Source organism: Rhinatrema bivittatum, chromosome 2 (assembly GCF_901001135.1).
Source record: "Rhinatrema bivittatum chromosome 2, aRhiBiv1.1, whole genome shotgun sequence".
Lineage (NCBI taxonomy): Eukaryota > Metazoa > Chordata > Amphibia > Gymnophiona > Rhinatrematidae > Rhinatrema > Rhinatrema bivittatum.
This window is the reverse complement of record NC_042616.1, coordinates 393,923,387-393,944,294: the sequence shown is the minus strand read 5'-3', so window position 1 is coordinate 393,944,294 and position 20,908 is coordinate 393,923,387. Positions and strand designations below refer to the sequence as shown.

The 20,908-nt window shown below is 46.9% G+C and overlaps 1 protein-coding gene across 1 annotated transcript in view; it reads right to left on the bottom strand.

Annotated features, from left to right (window-relative positions):
- Positions 1-276: 276 nt before the first annotated feature.
- The window catches only part of ROPN1L (rhophilin associated tail protein 1 like), a 296,316-nt gene continuing 275,684 nt past the window's right edge, over positions 277-20,908 (bottom strand). Inside the window, 1 exon segment of the mRNA XM_029590038.1 lies at positions 277-1,309. Coding sequence (XP_029445898.1) covers positions 1,249-1,309 — 61 coding nt within the window. The 3' untranslated portion in view covers positions 277-1,248.

Here is a 20,908-nt window from a genome sequence, read left to right as displayed (position 1 = left end):
ATCTAACACTTTGGGCAGCTGTCTGTGGCTTTGAGACCTTCTGCTGTCTGGATGAGATCAAAGTCCTTGTTATTACTGATGAGGACAAGGAGATGGAAGATAATGCCTCTTCTAAGGGGGGCTCCTATGCAGTGGGTACCTGAGCAGGAAATCCCACATCTAAGAATGCTGTTTTATTTGCCATCATCGGATGATGTATCTGATAGGAAGTGCCTGAAAGGTGGAATATAAATAAAATAAAATACATACATAAAAATGTCTCCCATGTGTGTCGTTATATTATTCTGTTTATTTTCATTGATATACTAATTTCCCAGTTCACTATTTTTCAAAGGCATAATTAAATATTACTCTAATAGCAATAACAATTTAGCTTATATGTAATTCTGGAAGTCAGTCACTAGAAACTAGTAAAATCATATCTACTATATGCTGCATATTAATTCAATGAAAGGACAAATATACAACACCATGTATCAATTAAAACAACATTTTTAAATTGTCTTTGAAGGTTTATGCTATGCTCAAAATTCAAGCATTGTCCTGCCAAGTAAAAGTACCCTTTTGTTGAAAAGTTTTACACTATAGCAGCGTATGAGGACTACTTGTTCTGGGAACGTTCATTTTGTGTCAGCAACAGAAACACAACCACAAATCTTATTTCCCACAACAGGCAGGTTTTTTTTAATATCACTGCTCTGCTACTATTAGCACAAAATGGATCCACCCAGCAGCAGTAAAGTGTCTTTTGAAGTTAAACTAACTCAAAATGCACTTCAATTCACTTCAGAATCTCAGTTATTTTATAGCAGGCTTTGTTTTCCCCCACATTATGTAAGCAAAGGCTTGCTTATTAAAGTTACGATTAAGTATTTATTATTCATACTTCAGTTACAGCAAAGATATACACTACTTGCCATGATATTTCAAAGTTAAAATAAAAATGTATATCCTTACATCATATTTAAATCTTAGACCCGAACCAGCAGTGAACATGAAAATGCTTTGTATTGTTTACAAACGTCAAATGGTAGAAAAATATAAAGGGCATTTGAAAATACCCAACTTCTTCTAAAACTTGCTCAGCTTCTCAGCTATTTCAGCCATTTACTAAATTTCCTGTTGATTTGGGTGAATTTAATTGTCACATTGAAGAAAATGTATTGTTATAGGGGAAAAAAGCAGTGTTTCTTCGCGTGCACATTATGATTCGTGGTCCAGCAGCAGAATTACACCAGTAGATATTGGTTAGAAGAGAGGTGGACACAAAGAATTTAGGAAGTTTCTAGGTTGCACCATTTCATTTTGCCTGTATGTGGAAAAAGAAAATGAAGAGCCATATTCATTCCATACATTAATAAGAAATCAGCACACAAATAAAACCTATAATAATGATCTAAATCACAGAAAACAAAAGCTAGTAATATTTTAATTAGAGAACAAGGAGCATCTATGACAAACATGCTATCATTCATTTATCAATCAAATTCCTTGCCTACTGATTTTTGTGAGCACAGGCCCAACATCAAATCTCCCACAATATTTTAGAGTTCATCTTTGACTGGTCACCTACTCATTGCACATGTACACAGAGGGGTATATTTTTAAAAAGTGCGCCTTCGCGTACTTTTGTTGGCGCACTAGGCGCAAACAAAAGTACGCTGGATTTTAGTAGATACGCTCGTAGTCGCGCGTATCTGCTAAAATCCAGGATCGGCGCGCGCGCAAGGCTGCCGATTTCGTGTAGCCGGTGCGCGCCGAGCCGCGCAGCCTGCCGCCATTCCCTCACCTTCCCCTCCCTTCCTCTATCTAACCCACCCCCCCGGCCCTATCTAAACCCCCCCCCTACCTTTGTCGGGGGATTTACACCTCCTGGAGGGAGAAGTAAATCCCCGCGTGCCAGCGGGCCGCTAGCGCGCCGAGACGCGACCTGGGGGCGGTTCAGGAGGGCGCGGCCACGCCCCCGGACCGCCCTGGGCTGAAACCACGCCCCCGGGCCCGCCCCCGAAACGCCGCGCCAATTGGCCCCGCCCCCGACACGCCCCCCTCGAAAAACCCCGGGACTTTCGCGAGTCCCGGGGCTCTGTGCGCGCCGGCAGGCCTATGGAACATAGGCGCACCGGCGCGCAAGGCCCTGCTCGCGTAAATCCGGGCAGATTTACGCGAGCAGGGCTTTTAAAATCCGCCCCAAAGTATCTTATTCAGGAAGCATATTTATATATCTGCTTTATGTCATGTCCCCAAACCACAAATAATATTCAAAACAGTAACCTTTATATATAATACACAGAGTTTGGCATCTGTCTACTGTAGTCAATGGCATGTGCATGAACATATGCCTGCTGATATGCATGTCTGTATGACTTTAGCTGCCATGCAGGCTGGAAAGAGCTTCAGTGCAGTCAGAACTCAAGAAAGAAAACAGCAGGTTTGGCAGCCATGGACGCTGGAAAGAGGAACATGCATTACTCTCCCACCCATGTAGCAGGAAGTGGACAAAGAGGAAAGTGGGCCAGTATATAAAGTCATTGTGAACCAGTAGATGAAGCAAGCACCTTGAATGGCCCCATCAGCTTGTGTGGGCCAGAGGAGGGATGTAGCCACAATGGTTCAACAGTGGAAATGGGGATGCTGCTGAGGTCACCCTGGAGAGGACTGGGGGAATAACTGTTTGGGTCAGGCTAGGGATGGGAGGGAAAAAGTCCTGGGGTCAAGTAGAAATGCGGGGGATCGGGGCAAAACAGCTGGGCTCGGGCTGGGTGACGGAGTGGGATAGTGGGGAGATGGCCAAATATCCTTCTTTGAATTTTGAGTGGTGATAGCTAGCTTTAAATATTTTACTTATTTCATGACGAACCATATTGATCCTGGAGAAAGTTGCATTCTGCAGATTATTGTGACTTTTGTTGGACTAATATCCAGGTTATCTAAAGATGATGCTAAACATGAACTTCTGAGATCACATATGTTCTATCTTTAGGCATGATAATCAACACCAGAAAAATATAAAATGTTCTTAGACACCACATCATTTATAAGAGCTAGGGAGAAACAACAGAATCCCATTCTTCCATCTCTGCTCCTCCTGTACCTCTATTTCTCAGTATGCCTCCTCCCTCCAACCTCTCTCCCCTCCGTGCACAACCTCTCTTACCTCCCCCAAACCCCTCACATGTGCCTCCTCTTTTATTCCCAAAATCTTCTTACCTCCATCTGGCTGCAGCAGAAACAAATGTAGGGGTAATGCTAAGAACTGGTTTCTAGCCCCATGGCTCCCCCCCCCCCCCCACCCCCAGATCCCAAGTTACTATTCATTTAATGTTTGGATACTTGCCAGGTACTTGTGACTTGGTTGGCCACAGGATTCTGGGCTTGATGAACCCTTGGTCTGATCCACTATGGCATATCTTATATTCATATGTTATGTCATGTTCCTTTTTTAACAGGAAGTGATTAGAAGAGGAGGAGAAAAAGCCATGGGGCCAGAAACCAATTCTCAGCATTACCCCTAACACTGAACCAACCTTCTAATTTTGTTTCTACTGTAGCTAGATGGAGGTGTGTGCCAGTCAGAGGAGAAGCAGCTATGGGGCTCATAAGAACATAACATGTCCCAAGAAATGAGAGGCTACAGCAGTTCCGGAAAGAGTACAGCAGGACCAAGAGGGGCGGACCCCGTAGAGAGGAAGTGCTGGAACTGGAGCCTGTAGAATGGCGTGATGCAGCAGGACCTGTGTAGTGAATCCGCTGTAACAGGTTCTAGTGGAGTAGAAGCACTGAGGAATCCCCCGAGGAGCGGTGCACACAGACAGAGTCCTGTGATGTAAAAGCGCTGAGACAGGCCCTGAGGCGTGAGAGAGTAGAGACAAGGTCTCGCGATGTAGAAGCACTGAGCCAGGCCCTGAGGAGCGGGTGTGCAGTAGCAGGATCCCAAAGAGCAGAGCAGGAATCTGTAGAGCAGGAACAACAGGTCCAGGATACTGGAGACAGGCACCAGAACAGGAACCAGGGAACTCGTTGCCAAGTTAGCTAGTGGAGGAGAGAGGCTGTCCTTAAATATCCCGGGCCACTGATATCATCAGCCGGGGGATGAACCTAAAGTTCCCTCCATTGGCCCTTTAAAGGGAGGACTGACAGCGTGCCTCACCTAAGAAGGGCCAGGGTTGGTACACTGGTCGGCGGCATCCCAGCTACCACGTGGAGCACTGGAAGCTAGGTGGAACATGGCAGCAGTGGCTGGCCGCAGCTGCGAGAACACCCGGAGCAAACAGCCAAGCCAGACATGAAACATAGAAATGACGGCAGAAGAAGACCGAATGGCCCATCCAGTCTGCCCAGCAAGCCTCACACATTTTTTCTCTCATACTTATCTGTTTCTCTTAGCTCTTTGTTCTATTCCCCTTCCACCCCCACCATTAATGTAGAGAGCAGTGATGGAGCTGCATCCAAGTGAAATATCTAGCTTGATTAGTTAGGGGTAGTAGGGGCAGTAATCGCCGCGATAAGCAAGCTACACCCATGCTTATTTGTTTTACCTAGACTATGTTGTACAGCCCTTGCTGGTTTTTTTTCTTCTCCCCTGCTGTTGAAGCAGGGAGCTATGCTGGACATGCGTGAAGTATCAGTTTTTTTCTCCCCTGCTGTTGAAGCAGAGAGCCATGCTGGATATGCATTGAAAGTGAAGTATCAGGCACATTTGGTTTGGGGTAGTAACTGCCGTAACAAGCCAGCTACTCCTCGCTTTGTGATTGCGAATCCTTTTTTTCTTCACCCCTGTCGTTGAAGCTATGCAGGATATGCATGAAGCATCAGTTTTTGTTTTTTGTTTTTTTTTCCCCTGCTGTTGAAGCAGAGAGCTATGCTGGAAATGCGTGATGTATCAGTCTTTCTCCCATGCCGTTGAAGCAGAGAACCATGCTGGATATAGAAACATAGAAACATAGAAATGACGGCAGAAGAAGACCGAATGGCCCATCCAGTCTGCCCAGCAAGCCTCACACATTTTTTCTCTCATTCTTATCTGTTACTCTTAGCTCCTTGTTCTATTCCCCTTCCACCCCCACCATTAATGTAGAGAGCAGTGATGGAGCTGCATGCAAGTGAAATATCTAGCTTGATTAGTTAGGGGTAGTAGGGGCAGTAACCGCCGCGATAAGCAAGCTACACCCATGCTTATTTGTTTTACCTAGACTATGTTGTACAGCTCTTGTTGGGTTTTTTTCTTCTCCCCTGCTGTAGAAGCAGAGAGCCATGCTGGATATGCATTGAAAGTGAAGTATCAGGCACATTGGTTTGGGGTAGTAACCGCCGTAACAAGCCAGCTACTCCTCGCTTTGTGATTGTGAATCCTTTTTTTCTTCACCCCTGTCGTTGAAGCTATGCAGGATATGCGTGAAGCATCAGTTTTTTGCTTTTTTTTTTTTTTCCCCTGCCGTTGAAGCAGAGAGCTATGCTGGAAATGCGTGATGTATCAGTCTTTCTCCCATGCCGATGCAGCAGAGAACCATGCTGGATATGCATGGAAAGTGAAGTATCAGGCACATTTGGTTTGGGGTAGTAACCGTCGTAACAAGCCAGCTACTCCCCGCGTTTTGAGTGCGAACCCTTTTTCTTCTCCCTTGCCGTTGTAGCAGAGAGCTCTGCTGGATGTGTGAAGTATCAGTTATTCTTCTCCCCTGTCATTGAAGCAGAGAGCTATGCTGTATATGCATTGAAAGTGAAGTATCAGGCATATTTGGTTTGGGGGTAGTAACCGCCGTAACAAGCCAGCTACTCCCCGCTTTTTGAGTGCGAACCCTTTTTCTTCTCCCTTGCCGTTGTAGCAGAGAGCTCTGCTGGATGTGTGAAGTATCAGTTATTCTTCTCCCCTGTCATTGAAGCAGAGAGCTATGCTGTATATGCATTGAAAGTGAAGTATCAGGCATATTTGGTTTGGGGTAGTAACCGCCGTAACAAGCCAGCTACTCCCCTCTTTGTGAGTGCAAATCCTTTTTTCCATTACCTCTTGCTGTTGAGCTTAGAGTGATGTTGGAGTCACAGTAAGCATGTGTATGTTTATTTATAAGGGTATTGTGTCAATAGCCATCATTCTGGCTGGAGTCACCCACTCTTCATTGGCGGCCTCTTTGACTTTATGGATCCGCAGTGTTTATCCCCACGCCCCTTTGAAGTCTTTCACAGTTCTGGTCTTCACCACTTCCTCCGGAAGGGCATTCCAGGCATCCACCACCCTCTCCGTGAAGAAATACTTCCTGACATTGGTTCTGAATCTTCCTCCCTGGAGCCTCAAATCGTGACCCCTGGTTCTGCTGATTATTTTCCTACGGAAGAGGTTTGTCGTTGTTTTTGGATCATTAAAACCTTTCAAGTATCTGAAAGTCTGTATCATATCACCTCTGCTCCTCCTTTCCTCCAGGGTGTACATATTTAGATTCTTCAATCTCTCCTCGTACGTCATCCGATGAAGATCCTCCACCTTCCTGGTCGCCCTTCTCTGTACCGCTTCCATCTTGTCTTTGTCTTTTTGTAGATACGGTCTCCAGAACTGAACACAGTACTCCAGGTGAGGCCTCACCAAGGACCTGTACAAGGGAATAATCACTTCCCTTTTCTTACTCGATATTCCTCTCTCTATGCAGCCCAGCATTCTTCTGGCTTTTGCTATCGCCTTGTCGCATTGTTTCGCTGTCTTCACATCATTAGACACTATCACCCCAAGGTCCCTCTCCTGCTCCGTGCACATCAAGCCTTTCCCCCCCCCATCGAGTACAGTTCATTCGGATTTCCACTCCCCATATGCATGACTTTGCACTTCTTGGCATTGAATCTCAGCTGCCATATCTTCGACCACTCTTCCAGTTTCCTTAGATCCCGTCTCATTCTCTCCACTCCTTCCGGCGTGTCCACTCTGTTGCAGATTCTTAGTGTCATCCGCAAAAAGACAAACCTTACCTTCTATCCTGTCCGCAATGTCGCTCACAAAGATATTGAACAGGACCGGTCCCAACACCGATCCTTGCGGTACACCACTTAAAACCGCTCTCTCTTCAGAGAAGGCTCCATTTACCATCACACATTGTCTTCTGTCCGTCAACCAATTTGCAATCCAGGTCACCACCTCGGCACTCACTCCCAAGCTTCTCGTTTTATTCACCAGTCTCCTGTGCGGAACCGTATCAAAAGCTTTGCTGAAATCCAAGTAGATGACATCTAGTGCTCTTCCTTGATCCAATTCCTTGGTTACCCAGTCAAAAAAGTCAATCAAATTTGTCTGACAGGATCTTCCCCTGGTGAATCCATGCTGCCTCTGGTCCATCAATTCTCCAGACTGTAGATAGTTCACTATTCTCTCTTTCAGCAGTGACTCCATTACTTTTCCCACCACCGAAGTGAGGCTAACCGGTCTGTAGTTGCCTGCCTCTTCCCTGTTCCCACTCTTGTGAAGCGGGATCACCACCGCTCTTCTCCAATCACTCGGCACCACTCCCGTTTCTAGGGATCTATTGAACAGGTCACACAGCGGACCCGCCAGAACATCTCTGAGCTCCCTCAATATCCTTGGATGAATCCCATCAGGCCCCATGGCTTTGTCCACTTTCAGGTTCTTTAGTTCTTCCCACACATTTTCTACTATAAAAGGATTTTCATCTATTCCCCTTCCCTCCAGTTTCTTGTTGTTTAGAGATGGTCCTTCTCCAGGGTCTTCTTTAGTGAACACAGAGCTGAAGTATTCGTTTAATATTTCTGCCATTTCTTCGTCTCTCTCCACACATTGATCATTACCACCTTTCAATTTCACTATACCACTTTGGACCTTTCTCTTTTCGCTGATGTATCTGAAAAATGTTTTGTCACCATTTTTTATCTCCTTGGCAATCCTCTCTTCTGCTTGACTCTTTGCCAACTTGATTAATTTCTTTGTCTCCCTCAGTTGATACAAATATTCTTCTTTGTGCTCCTCCCTTTGGGATCCTTTATATTTCTTGAATGCTGTTCTTTTAGCTTTAATTTTGTCAGCCACGTCCTTTGAGAACCAGATAGGTTTCAGTTTTCTTTTGCTTTTCTTTACATTTCTAACATATAGAGCAGTTGCCTTGGTGATTGCTCCTTTTAGATTGGTCCACTGCTGATCCACATCTCTCTCGTTCTCCCATCCTTTAAGTTCTTCCTCCAGGTAGTTCCCCATTTCCTCAAAGTCTGTGTTTTTGAACTGTAAAACTCGGGTCTTTGTGGTTCTTTTCCCTATTCTTTTAGTGATATTAAACCATACCGTTTGATGATCACTGCTGCTGAGGTGGGCGCCCACCTGGACATCTGAGACATTATCTGCATTAGTGAGCACTAAGTCGAGTATAGCTCCTTCTCTCGTGGGTTCCAACACCATTTGTTTGAACAAAGATACTTGCATGGCATCCACTATCGCTCTACTATTTTTAGTTTCTGCAGATGGGATTTTCCAGTCTACATCTGGCATATTAAAGTCACCCACGATCACCACTTCTCCCTTCTTACCTATCTTATGGATGTGAGTTGAACCGGCTGCAGGTGGCCGCAGCCGGTGGTCGTAACAACAGCCATCCATCAGACAGATGGAGGAGTGCCAGCAGAGAAAGTAGAACAAAAAATCCCCAATAAAACAGGTAAAGAGGGAAAGGGGGGCTACCAAACCATAGAGATGTGAGGCTAAAGCAGCCAGGCAAAGTGAGACCAAGAGGAGAGAGCAGAAGGCACAGCCTACAGTGAATAGCAGAGACAGCCACCGTTAGAGCAACTTCACAAACAGCCACAGTGAGGTGGGAAGAAGAGGCTGCCTTTCTAATGGGCTCAGACAGCTGTGGTGGCAGTTGACGGAGGTCCCAGCCAGGAAGGGGAAGGGATAGTGGTAGTGCTGGGGCAGCATTACTGATTAAACTGCAGGAGGTAGAGGCAGTAAAAGGTAGTTTTGGGTTCAACACCAGCATGCAGGCACAGATTCTCCATGCCTCTCCCTCCTACACCTCTTCTGTGGCTATGTCAGCTGCCTCAGACAAAGAACAGACAGCTGATTGGAAGACTGATGCCAGAGTACATTACACCCTGTGCAGTTGCCCATTGCCCACTCCTTCTTACGTTTGTAACTGGACACTGTACAGTTAGCTTGAAAACCGGACAATCCGGTCCAAAACTGGGCAGATGGCTACCTCTGCTTAGAGAAGAGTCTTCGTTGAGCATTTTGCTAATTTTTAGGTTTACTGGAGTGGAAGCCTGGTCCTTTAGGAGATGACAGTTCCCCAGATTTGGAGGCCAGGACACCGAAGACCTGGCAGAACCCTGTCTAGGAGAGAGACAGATCTACAGTGACTGCTTTCCATCACAAAGAGATGTTTATCCATCTAAGAATTTGTTTTGGGCAGGAGGTTTTGTCCACCCCTCCTTGCTTGGAGCTGGACAGGGAAAAAATTAGCTCTGAACTTTAAATTTAGATCCCTCCCTTCAGAGAGGTCCACTCTAAGGAATAAGAACTCTGAAAACCCTCAACAGGACCTTCATCCCAGGGACACATATGCAAGATGGGTGGCTGAAACTAACACATTCGACTTAGGAAGGATCATTCTATGTATTGAGGGCACCCCTCACAGAGTAGGTTTGTTTCCTCAGAGACTGGGCCTCTTACACACATTCAAGGCTGGAGCGATAGGAATCACCAGAGGACTCTGAGCCAGAGATACACAGAAAAGAGTGAACATACAGCTGTAATTTAATTTTTTTTTTTTTGTAATTAACATTTCTATTGAAATTTTATAAATCCATCAATACAATAAGTAGCAAACAATAGTTATACATGGTAAACATACCCTTCTAATACCCCCCTTTTCTCCCTAACAGAGCTCTCTATACAGCGGTACCTGAATTATGTTTTTTATAGCCAAAACATTCCACCCATGAAAATTAGAATGACATATAGCTAAACATAATCTCAAGTTAAAAATAACTGCGATGATATAAGCCCTACACTGCTCTGAAAGCATGAAGCAAAGAGTGATTCAAAAGGCAAGCTTATCATCGTTGTACATAAAAGTCTAAGAATGGCTTCCAAATCTGCGAAAAGGAGGACATTCGTTTGTGCTTGGCAGCTGTTGAAGAGGCAAGGCGATATGTGTATAACCTTTCAACAACATCAGTAATACACAGTAATTGCACTGCCTTCCCACAGGGCTGCAATAACACATGCGGCTATAAAAACCTTCACACAGAACTTCTGTTGGTATTTATTCAAACCAGGTGCTGGCAGGTGTAACAAAGCCACCTCAGCAGAGGGCACTAATAAAACCTCCAGTACTTCGCTCAGCCAGGAAAAGACTGAGCCCCAGAATAGTGAAATCCGCTTACAGCTCCACCAGATATGGAAGTAGGAGCTGGGTTCCCCACACATACGCCAGCAAGAGTCAGAAATATTTGGGTAAATTTTATGCAATTTGTCCAGGGTATAGTACCAGCAGTAAATCAGTGTTTAACAATTTTCTTGTAGATAAGCTGAGATAGAGCACTTACTGGTTATGCGAGTGATTTCACCCCAAGTTTTAGGTCCTAACTGATAGCCCAGATCCGCTTCCCACTGCTCAATGTGCTTGAAATGACAAAGCTCAGTTTCAAAAAATAACTTATAAATTTTGTGAAGAGCTGCGAATAGAGTCACTATTCATATAAAAACATTCAAAAAGAGATCTACCATTTCGCAGGAGCTTTGCTTTCTGTAAAGAGCTGACAAAATGTGTAACGTGCATAGGCTAAAAAATTAGTATGGTCAATATGATACAACTACTCCAGTGCTTCTTTTGATAGCAGTTTACCCTGATGCATTACGTGGCCAATGGTGGTGATCCCCTTTTTATGATCAACTGGTCATTTGTTTCAACAAAATGATTTTTTATATTTTTATAATTTATAAATTTGTAGGACTGACACTGAAACAGCTTATAACATCCTAAAGCTGCTCTTAGTTTAAAGTCCACTTTACTTTATTTGTTCTGGCTCAGATAAAACATCCGTGTTTTATTATCCAGGCAGCTAAACTTTCCCCCCAATCAGTCCTCATGACAAAGATTCTGTAAGACTGAAATTATTTATTGTACAAGTAAATTCTACTCACAATTGTTGCACTTCAGACGCAAGCCCTAGGCAAGAATCTTTGGTACCTGGAGATAAGGTAGGAGAAGGGAGAATGGAGTTTCTTGTGTTGCAAGGATGAGAGGATAAAAGGAATATGAGGCTGATTTAGTCCTTAGAAGAAGGCAATAAAGGGGAAGGTGAAACCCAATCCGTTTCAGAGGGTAACACGGAGCACTGCTGGCTCAGAAGCAAGTGTGGAGCAACTGACTCTCGTCGGGAGCTGCTAAGGGAAATGCCTCAACAAGCAAGAGGCGGGGGACAGGGTCCAATGGCAGCGAGCCTAAGAACCATGTAACACAGGGAGAGCATGAAGGGCAGTCCTTTGAACCTATAAGGCACCCTGGAAAACTTAAGTTAGATTGAATGGGATTCAAGCTCTCCCGATGGTGAGAGAAAGTGGAGGGGGCAGGGGGCTTCTTAAAGGCAAAGGCTCACAGATTTTTATCATAGGTTACAAACAGTGCTTCAGTATTAAGAATCCTCAGAAGGGAGGACTGCACTAAACACAGTTAAATTACAATATAGACCGATACAAACATGTACCCACTGCTGGGGACAGAACATTATTATTCATTCATATCTAACTTTTCATTAAAAACTTAGTAAACAGTCTAGTCTAGTGAGCAATAATAATCACTCTTAGTAATCCCAATAATGTAAGCAACTCCAACTTAAATAGTACTTATCTTGCCACAACGTAAAGGTCACACACCCCGACATGGATCCATGTTTCGAAAAACAATCTGCTTCAGGGGGTCAAATCTCCAAGTCCACATCGATTCAAATTTCCAGCAATTTACAATGCAATTCATCGATTTTCTATATCTTTTCTAGATATTACTATTTTTCGAGAAAGGGATCATTTAGAGCAGGGGTCAGGAACCTATGGCTCGGGAGCCAGATATGGCTCTTTTGATGGCTGCATCTGGCTCGCAGACAAATCTTTAATAAAAAAGTAAAAATCTAACAAAATCCCCCACCCTCCTGACGCCCCTCAAGACCTGCCAAAAGTCCCTGGTGTTCCAGCGGGGGTCCAGGAGCGGTCCGGGAGCGATCTCCTGGACTTGGGCTGTCGGCTGCCAGTAGTCAAAATGGCGCCAACGGCCCTTTGCCCTCACTATGTCACTGGGGTCGACCAATGGCGGCGGTAGCCCCTGTGACATAGTAAGGGCAAAGGGCCATCGGCTGCCAGTAATCGAAATGGCGTCGACGGCCCTTTGCCCTTACTATGTCACAGGGGCTACCGCCGCCATTGGTCAACCCCAGTGACATAGTGAGGGCAAAGGGCTGTTGGCGCCATTTTGACTACTGGCAGCCGACAGCCCAAGTCCAGGAGATCACTTCCAGACCCCCACTGGACCACCAGGGACTTTTGGCAGGTCTTGGGGGGGGGGTCAGGAGGGTGGGGGTTGTAGTAAATTAATTTTGGAGGTCTTGGGGGGCGTCAGGAGGGTGGGGGGTTGTTAGATTTTTACTTTTTTATTAAAGATTTGTCTGTGAGCCCTGGACCCCCGCTGGATCACCAGGGACTTTTGGCAGGTCTTGGGGGGGGTGGGTTAGGAGGATGGGGGTTGTAGTAAATTAATTTGGCAGGTCTTGGGGGCATCAGGAGAGTAGGGGGTTCTAGTAAATTAATTTGGTAGGTCTTGGGGGAGTCAGGAGGGTGGGGGGTTGTAGTTAGTATGGCTCTCACGGAATTACATTTTAAAATATGTGGCGTTCATGGCTCTCTCAGCCAAAAAGGTTCCCGACCCCTGATTTAGAGACTACACTGTTTCGGAAAGTGACTGATCGTAACCAGCTGTTGAGATACTCTAGCTATCACCCGAAGAACTTGAAGGATAGTTTGCCTGTTAGCCAGTTTTTAAAGCTTAGAAGAATTTGTTCAACTAATCTGGAATATAAAAGACAATCTATGGATTTATTTTTTCGGTTCATACCCCTGGTCGGTGGTGAAGAAAGCTTACAAAAAAGTTCTTTTTGCCAATCGGACGTTACTATTGGGATATAAACAGAAATCGGCTGACAATGGTTTGGCTTATGTAGTACGGTATACGTATCGGGTCCAAGTGGTGAAGATTCTATGTACACATTGACCGATATTAGCTATCCTTGATATTTTTCAGTCTAATCCCAGGTTTGCTTTCTCTTGAGGACGTAATATTCATGATAGGTTGGTTCATTCAACTCTGGAGTCTGTCCCATATAGAGACTTGAAGTTTTAACTGAAGGGAAATATCCCTGTGGCGCTTGTGATATGTGCGCCCAAGCTTTAACGGGTTGTCATTGGTGTCACCCTGGTTCGAATCACATTATTTTTTTGAAAGGTCATATTACCTGTAACTCAGAGAGGGTGATTTAGGAGATTCAATGCCTGTGTGGTTTGATTTATATTGGACACACAAAGTGAAAAATACATGTACGTCTGACTTAACATAAGAGTTGCATTAAGATGTGGAAAATGACAGCTCCGATGATAACACATTGCGTACAAAAAACCCATCAGTTTCAGCATTTGAAATGGATTATCTTGGAACAGTTTGATATACCTGTTCGGATTGGGGGGGGGGGGGGGTGTGTGTGTGGAGATTCAGATTTGTTTAAATAAACTGGAACAATTTTGGATTTTTGAATTGGACTCTACAACCGTGAGGTCTGAATGAACTGATTAATTGGTATTCCCTGATTTAATTGATTGCCCATCAATGGAGTACACATCATTTCCTTGCAGGATATAAATACTTCCCCTGCTGCCATGTTTCTTTTAACTTATTATGAATGTGCAGTGCTGTCTTGAAGGATTAACCATTTTAGATAAAGTGAGCATTGTGAATTGCTGGAAATTTGATCAGATGTGGGCTTGGAGATTTGACCCCCTGAAGGACATTGTTTTTCGAAACATGGATCCATGTCGGGGTGTGTGACCTTTACGTCGTGGCAAGATAAGTACTATTTAAATTGGAGTTGCTCACGATATTGGGATTACTAAGATTGACTATTATTGCTCACTATAAGTTTTTATGAAAAGTTAGATATAAATGAATAATAAAGTAAGTGAACTTTAAACTAAGAGCAGCTTTGGAATGTTATAAATTGTTAAGTGTCGGTCCTACAAATTTGTAAATTATAAAAATATAAAAAATAAATGTGTTGAAACAAATGACCAGTTGACCATATACTATATCAGTTGGAGTATTTGCTCAATAGGTCTCAGGATTACTGATATCTGGGGGGGGGGGGGGGGGGGGGGGGTTTGTATTTGATTAGTATCGATCCCCTTTTAATGCCATTCATGAAATTGGTTAGTTTGATATCCCACCGGAAAGTGAACCTTGTGAAATAGTGAGGCTTGATAGAAATACCCATAATCTCCCTCTCACTTCTCTCTCCATTGGGACCAGACTTTTAATGTCATCCTGGTTGCCCATGGAAGATGATACACTGTCCGTCATGATGTTTGGGTTGCCAAGGGATAGCCTTAGACATTTCCCCAATTAATCTTTGTTCAATTAGCACCCATAGTTTAACTGAAGTCCGGCAATTAAAATCTAGCAATGCTCACAGTTGGGATGCTGTGAAGTACCAAGAAAGATTTGGTACCCCCAATCCGCCTTGCAATCTAGGGAGAAATAATACATGACGTGAGATTCTAGGAGGACATCGTCTCCATATAAAATCGAAGATCTTTTTCTGCCAGCAGCAGAGGTTTTGTGAAGGGATGTATACTGGCAGAGATGAAAAGAGATATATGAATTTAGGTAATATGGTCATTTTAATAATTGCTATCCTGACAAGCCAAGAGAACATTCCTCTATCCCATTTAGATAGGTCTTTATTAATATTTTTCACCAGTGGTACATAATTAAGATTGCAAAAATCAGCGACACGAGATCCTAAAAAGATCCCCAAATATTTAATGCATGTTTTAGCCCAGCAAAAAGGAAAACATTCTTTAATCACCAAGACATCTGGGCTAGATAAGTTAATATTAAGGAGCTACGATTTCTCAAAATTAACCTTGAAGCCAGAGACTTTGCCGAAGCATGTTAATTCATATTCAATCCCTGATAAGGACTGCTTTGGTTTTGTGAGGAGGAACATGATGTCATCGGCAAATAAAAATAGCTTGTAATTGGTGGATCCTAGACTTACTCCTTGTATTGAAGGTGTCGCTCGTATTCTAACTGCAAATGGTTCTAAGAATATAGCAAATAGCAAGGAGGAGAGTAGACACCCTTGTCTAGTGCCTCTGCCAATAGCAAAGTCATTCCCGTAGCCCCCATTGACCTTGACTCTAGCTTTGGGATTGTCATACAGCTTTTGAACCCACTGAAGGAAAAAAAGGTCCAAATGCCATCCTAAGCAGAATTTGGAATAAATACGGCCAATAGACAAGGTCGAAAACCTTTTCTGCATGAATAGATAATAGGACTGTAGGGATTCGCTCTTTATGGACCCACCCCATGAGGTCGACGATTTTCTGAACATTGTTGGCTGCCATGCGGTGTGGCACAAAGCCCACTTGGTCACAATATACTAACATTGGCAAATATCTGTTAAGCCTGAGGGCAAAGACTCTAGCTAATATCTAGCTAGTATCTTTAATGTTGCGGTCCGGTCCGCGAGGCTCGCGTACCGGCCCTTACTTCGAGGGTCTGTCCCAGCTGGGAACGAAGCGGAGTTGGAACCTGGGCGTCACCGCGGGGGAGACGCCATTGCTGGCCTTCCACTAGGCACGCGCGCACGGCTGCCCCGCGCTTTTCTAGGCAGTTTCCCGCCCGAGGGTGGCTCCGCCCATGGTCTGACGTCAGACGCTGAGGCCTACTTAGGGTCACCGCGGACACCTGTTCAGTGCCTTGCAACAGGGTTCCCTCGGTCCCCCATAGCCTCGAGCCCCGGAGTCCGCCAGCGCTTTGGCTACTCCGTTCCCGCCTGCCTGCCTGCCGTACTGGTCCTCGCCTTGCTCTCTTGTATGGGTAACTGCCTGCCTACAGCCCAAGCCGGGTTCCGGCCTGTCTACAGCCCAAGCCGGGTTCCTGCCTGCCTACAGCCCAAGGCGGGTTCCTGCCTGTTTACAGCCCAAGCCGGATTCCTGCCTGTCTACAGCCCAAGCCGGGTTCCTGCCTGCCTCGTCCAAGCCTGGTACTATCGTCTACAGCAGAAGGCGCGCGAATCACGAGCGAGGAGACCTAGTCCTGCTCCTGGCCCGCTACGATCACAGCCTTCATCGAGGATCTTCCCCCTAGACGCCTCCATGCCTGAGCCTATGCAATTGGGACATACCTCCCTCTCCCCTGAGGAGAGACTACGCCGAAGGTCGTTGGGCCTGTGCCTATACTTTGGGCAGAGAGGCCATTTTCTGGTACATTGCCGGGAGCGAGCGGATAACTCTAAAAGCCTGGGAGGTCGGGAGGAGCTTCTCCTGGGTAGCGCTTCCACTCCTCACTGCACCCTGCCTATCACGCTGGAGTACCCCGGAGGATCCTTGGAGACCCTCGCCTTCCTGGACTCAGGGGTGGAGGGTAATTTCATTCAGCAACAACTGGTTACCCGACTAGGCATTCCAACGCAGAGCCGAGGAGTCCCGCTGCAGATCATGTCCATCCAGGGTACGCTACTACCTGGGCGAATCGTGACATCCACGGCCCCTGTCACTGTCAGCACCGGGGTGTTCCATATGGAGGAGATCATCTTCCTGATCTTGGAGAAGGCCGTCCACTCCGTGGTGCTTGGACTACCGTGGCTCCGGAAACACTCACCGGTGATCCAGTGGGACAATATGCAGATTACAAAATGGAGTCCTTTTTACATTTCTCACTGCATGAAGGTGCCAAAGTCCCCCGCCTGCTCGCTTCTGCACTCTGCCCTTGACCTCCCGGCGCCTTATGAAGAATTCGCTGATGTCTTCTCCAAGTCCAAGGCAGAGATCCTTCCATAGCATCGCCCAAAATTGGAGAAATGCTCTTTCGAGCAGTCATCCCTGCCTTTTCTGGGGTACATTGTGTCGGCCGATGGATTTCTAATGGATCCCGATAAAGTTTCAGCAATTCTAAACTGGCCACGCCCAAAGGGTCTGAAGGCATTACAACGCTTTTTAGGATTCGCGAATTTCTACCGACACTTCATTCCCAACTATTCACGCATTGTGGCCCCACTAACTATCCTTACCTGCAGAGGGGGCAATGCGACGGACTGGCCTGCCTCTGCCTGCCAAGCCTTCGAGGAGCTTAAACAGGCGTTCCTTCAAGACACTTGCCTCCACCACCCTAATCCGAACCGGCCATTTATCGTGGAAGTGGACAACTCCAATATCGCAGCGGGGGCTGTTTTGAGTCAACATACGGATACGGGACAACTCCTTCCCTGTTTGTACTTCTCTCGGAAGTTCACTCCGGCAGAATGTAATTACAGCATAAGTGATAAGGAACTGCTGGCGGTGAAACTAGCCCTAGAAGAATGGAGGCAGTGGTTGGAGGGAGCCAACCACCCTATCACTATTTATACTGACCACAGGAATCTCGCCTATCTCAGTCAGGCTCAGCGCCTAAATCCCAGGCAGGCCCGTTGGTCCCTGTTTTTTGACAGATTTAATTTCACAGTACGATACCACCCCAGCTCCAAAAACGTCCGGGCTGACGCACTGTCTCGAGCCGCCGAGGTCGAAGAGATATCTGAGAAGCCCCGGTACATCCTGGATCCACAGAAGGTGTACCTTGCCGCCTCCGCAGTGCCCCCGAGGAGAGAACCTGGGAACCAGCACGCAACATCTTGGACAAGGATCTGGTTAAAATCTTTCACCTGGACCACCCAGGTAAACCTGGGCCTGCTAAGAGGGAGCGTAAAGGAGGGGGTACTGTAGCGGTCCGGTCCGCGAGGTTCGCGAACTGGCCCTTACCTCGAGGGTCTGTCCCAGCTGGGAACGAAGTGGAGTCAGAACAAGGGTGTCCCAGCGGGGGAGACGCCATTGCTGGCCTGCCTCTAGGCGCGCGTGGCTGCCCCGCGCTTTTCTAGGCAGTTTCCCACCCGAGGGTGGCTCCGCCCCTGGTCTGACGTCAGATGCCGCGGCCTACTTAGGGTCACCGCGGACACCTGTTCAGTGCCTTGCAACAGGGTTCCCTCAGTCCCCCGTTGCCTCGAGCCTCGGAGTCCGCCAGCACTCTGGCTACTCTGTTCCTGCCTGCCGTACTGGTCCTCGCCTTGCTCTCTTGTACGGATTCCTGCCTGTCTACAGCTCAAGCCGGGTTCCTGCCTGCCTACAGCCCAAGCCGGATTCCTGCCTGTCTACAGCCCAAGCCGGGTTCCTGCCTGCCTCGTCCAAGCCTGGTACTCGCCTGTTTCCACTCCATTGGCTGTCGTACCTATCCTAGGTCCAGCTCCGAGCCTCGCCTAAGTCCCAGCAGTCGGGCCCCTACAGGATCCTCCCGGGGGGGCTCCGACTTCCAGGGTGAATCTCCTAAGTCCCAGCGGCTGGATTCCCAAGGGCTCCTCCCAGGGGAGTACCAGCTTCCAGGGTGAAACCATCTCCACCTGTCCACCAGAGGTCTGCCTCCCGGCCTGTTCAGTCGAGACCAGTGAAGTCCTTCCCAAGTCTCCTGTAGGCCGGCCCAAGGGTCCACTAGTCCTTTGATCACAACATTTAAATCCAAATTTAATAAAGATATAAAGGACGCCCAAAGAATATACATATTGCATCCCACATAATGAGGGGTCCCTCCCTGGCTTTGCCATCATAGATATGCCCGCAATATTTGAGTGTTGTGCTATAGTGCCATCCTCTCTCATATTATTAAAGAAATTCACTAATGGCTCCACTAATGTAGAAGAACATTTTTTATAATAGGCACTGGATAGGCCGTCAAGCCCGGGAGATTTACCGGGTTGGAGAGACTTAATTACTTATAGTACTTCTCTTGTGGTAATGGGCGTATCAAGAGCTTGTTGCTGGTCTATAGATAAATTTGGGAGGTCTATGGTTTGTAAGTACCGTCTATCTCCAATGGATTGATGACAGGATCTGTTCGGTATAGAGTTTTATAAAAATTTGTGAAAGTATCCCGAATCCTCGGGCGTCCTTTATCTTAGGGATGGTACTTTGCGCTATCTTAGCTTTTAATTGCCGGGCCAGAAAATGTCCAGATTTATCGCTACCTTCAAAGTACATCTGCCTTGCAGATTCAAGGGCATGCAGCAATTGCATATCATCCAGCTTGTGCAATTCCGACTTCACAACTAGTAGCTTATGATAAAGCCTTTGGGGCAGATTTTCAAAGGCTATGGGGCGGATTTTAAAATACGTGTGCCGGTACTTTTGTTCGTGCCACCGGCGTGAACAAAAGTACACCAGATTTTATAAGATACGCACGTAGCCGCGCGTATCTTATAAAATCCGGGGTCGGCGCGTGCAAGGGGGTGCACATTTGTGCAACCTGCGCGCGCCGAGCCCAGCGCGGCCTGCCTGTTCCCTCCGAGGCCGCTCCGATTTCGGAGCGGCCTCGGAGGGAACTTTTCTTTGCCCTCCCCCCACCTTCCCCTACCTAACCCACCCCCCCCCGGCCCTATCTAACCCCCCCTTACCTTTGTCGGCAAAGTTACGCCTGCTTTCAGCAGGCGTAACTTTGTGCGCGTCGCCAGCAGCCCCGCTCCGTCCTCCGGTCCCGGAGGCGTGGTCCGGAGGCCTCGACCACGCCCCCGGGCCGGCGCCATGCCCCCAGGCCCGCCCCCGAAACGCCGCGGCACACCCCCGAAACGCCACGTCGTTTCGGGAACGCCCCCGGACACGCCCCCTCCCTCCCCGTTTCGAAAGCCCCAGGACTTACGCGCGCCGGCGGCCTATGCAAAATAGGTGCGCCGGCGCGCGCAGGGGTTTTAAAATCCGCCCCTATGCGCGTAACCCGAGAAAATCTGCCCCTGCACGCGTTGAGCCTATTTTGCATAGGCTCGGGGGCTTTCAAAAATGGGCAGGCTGGGGGCAGGGCCAGGGGCGTGGTGGCAGTGTGGGGCAGTCCAGAGGCGGGGCCGGGGCATGGAGGCGGGGCCGGGGGCATTCCCTCCCACATCCATCCTCCCACATCCTCCGGCACAACGCCTGCCAGAGGCAGGCGTAAGTCCATTAAATAAGATAGGTGGGGATTTAGGTAGGGCCGGGGGGGGGGGGGTGGGTTAGATAGGGGAAGGGAGGGAAAGGTGGGGGAGATCCAAAAAAAGTTCTCTCTAAGGCTGCTCCGATCGGTGCGCATGTTATAAAATCAGGCGTAGATTTTAAGATCTGGCCTTTTTTTGATTGGGTTCTCATATGTTTATCAGAGAGTCGTTCCATTGTGATCATAAGGTCATGCCGCGCCTTACTCTTGGCTCTCTTACATGCGGTGGCTTTGGAAATAAGCAGACCCCGTGCTACAGCTTTAGAGCAATCCAAAAGTGTGCCTGATGTTATAGATGAGTTAGTGTTTAATCGAAAGAACTCTTGCAGGTGAATATCTAAATCTTTTACAAAAGCATCATCCTGCAATAGAGACTCCTTCAGTTTCCAGAAATGAGTGCCCTTATTCCCATCGCTAATATTAAGATCTAGTCATACAGGGGCATGATCAGACCAAGTAATAGCATCAATAACAACTGATTGGACATTGTTTACTAGAGTTTTATCTACTAGAAAAAGGTCTATTTGAGAATAGCTGTTATGCAGTACAGAATAAAATGTGTAAGAGTGAGACACGGGATTATCGTGTCTCCATATATCTACTAAGCTCCAATCACCCAA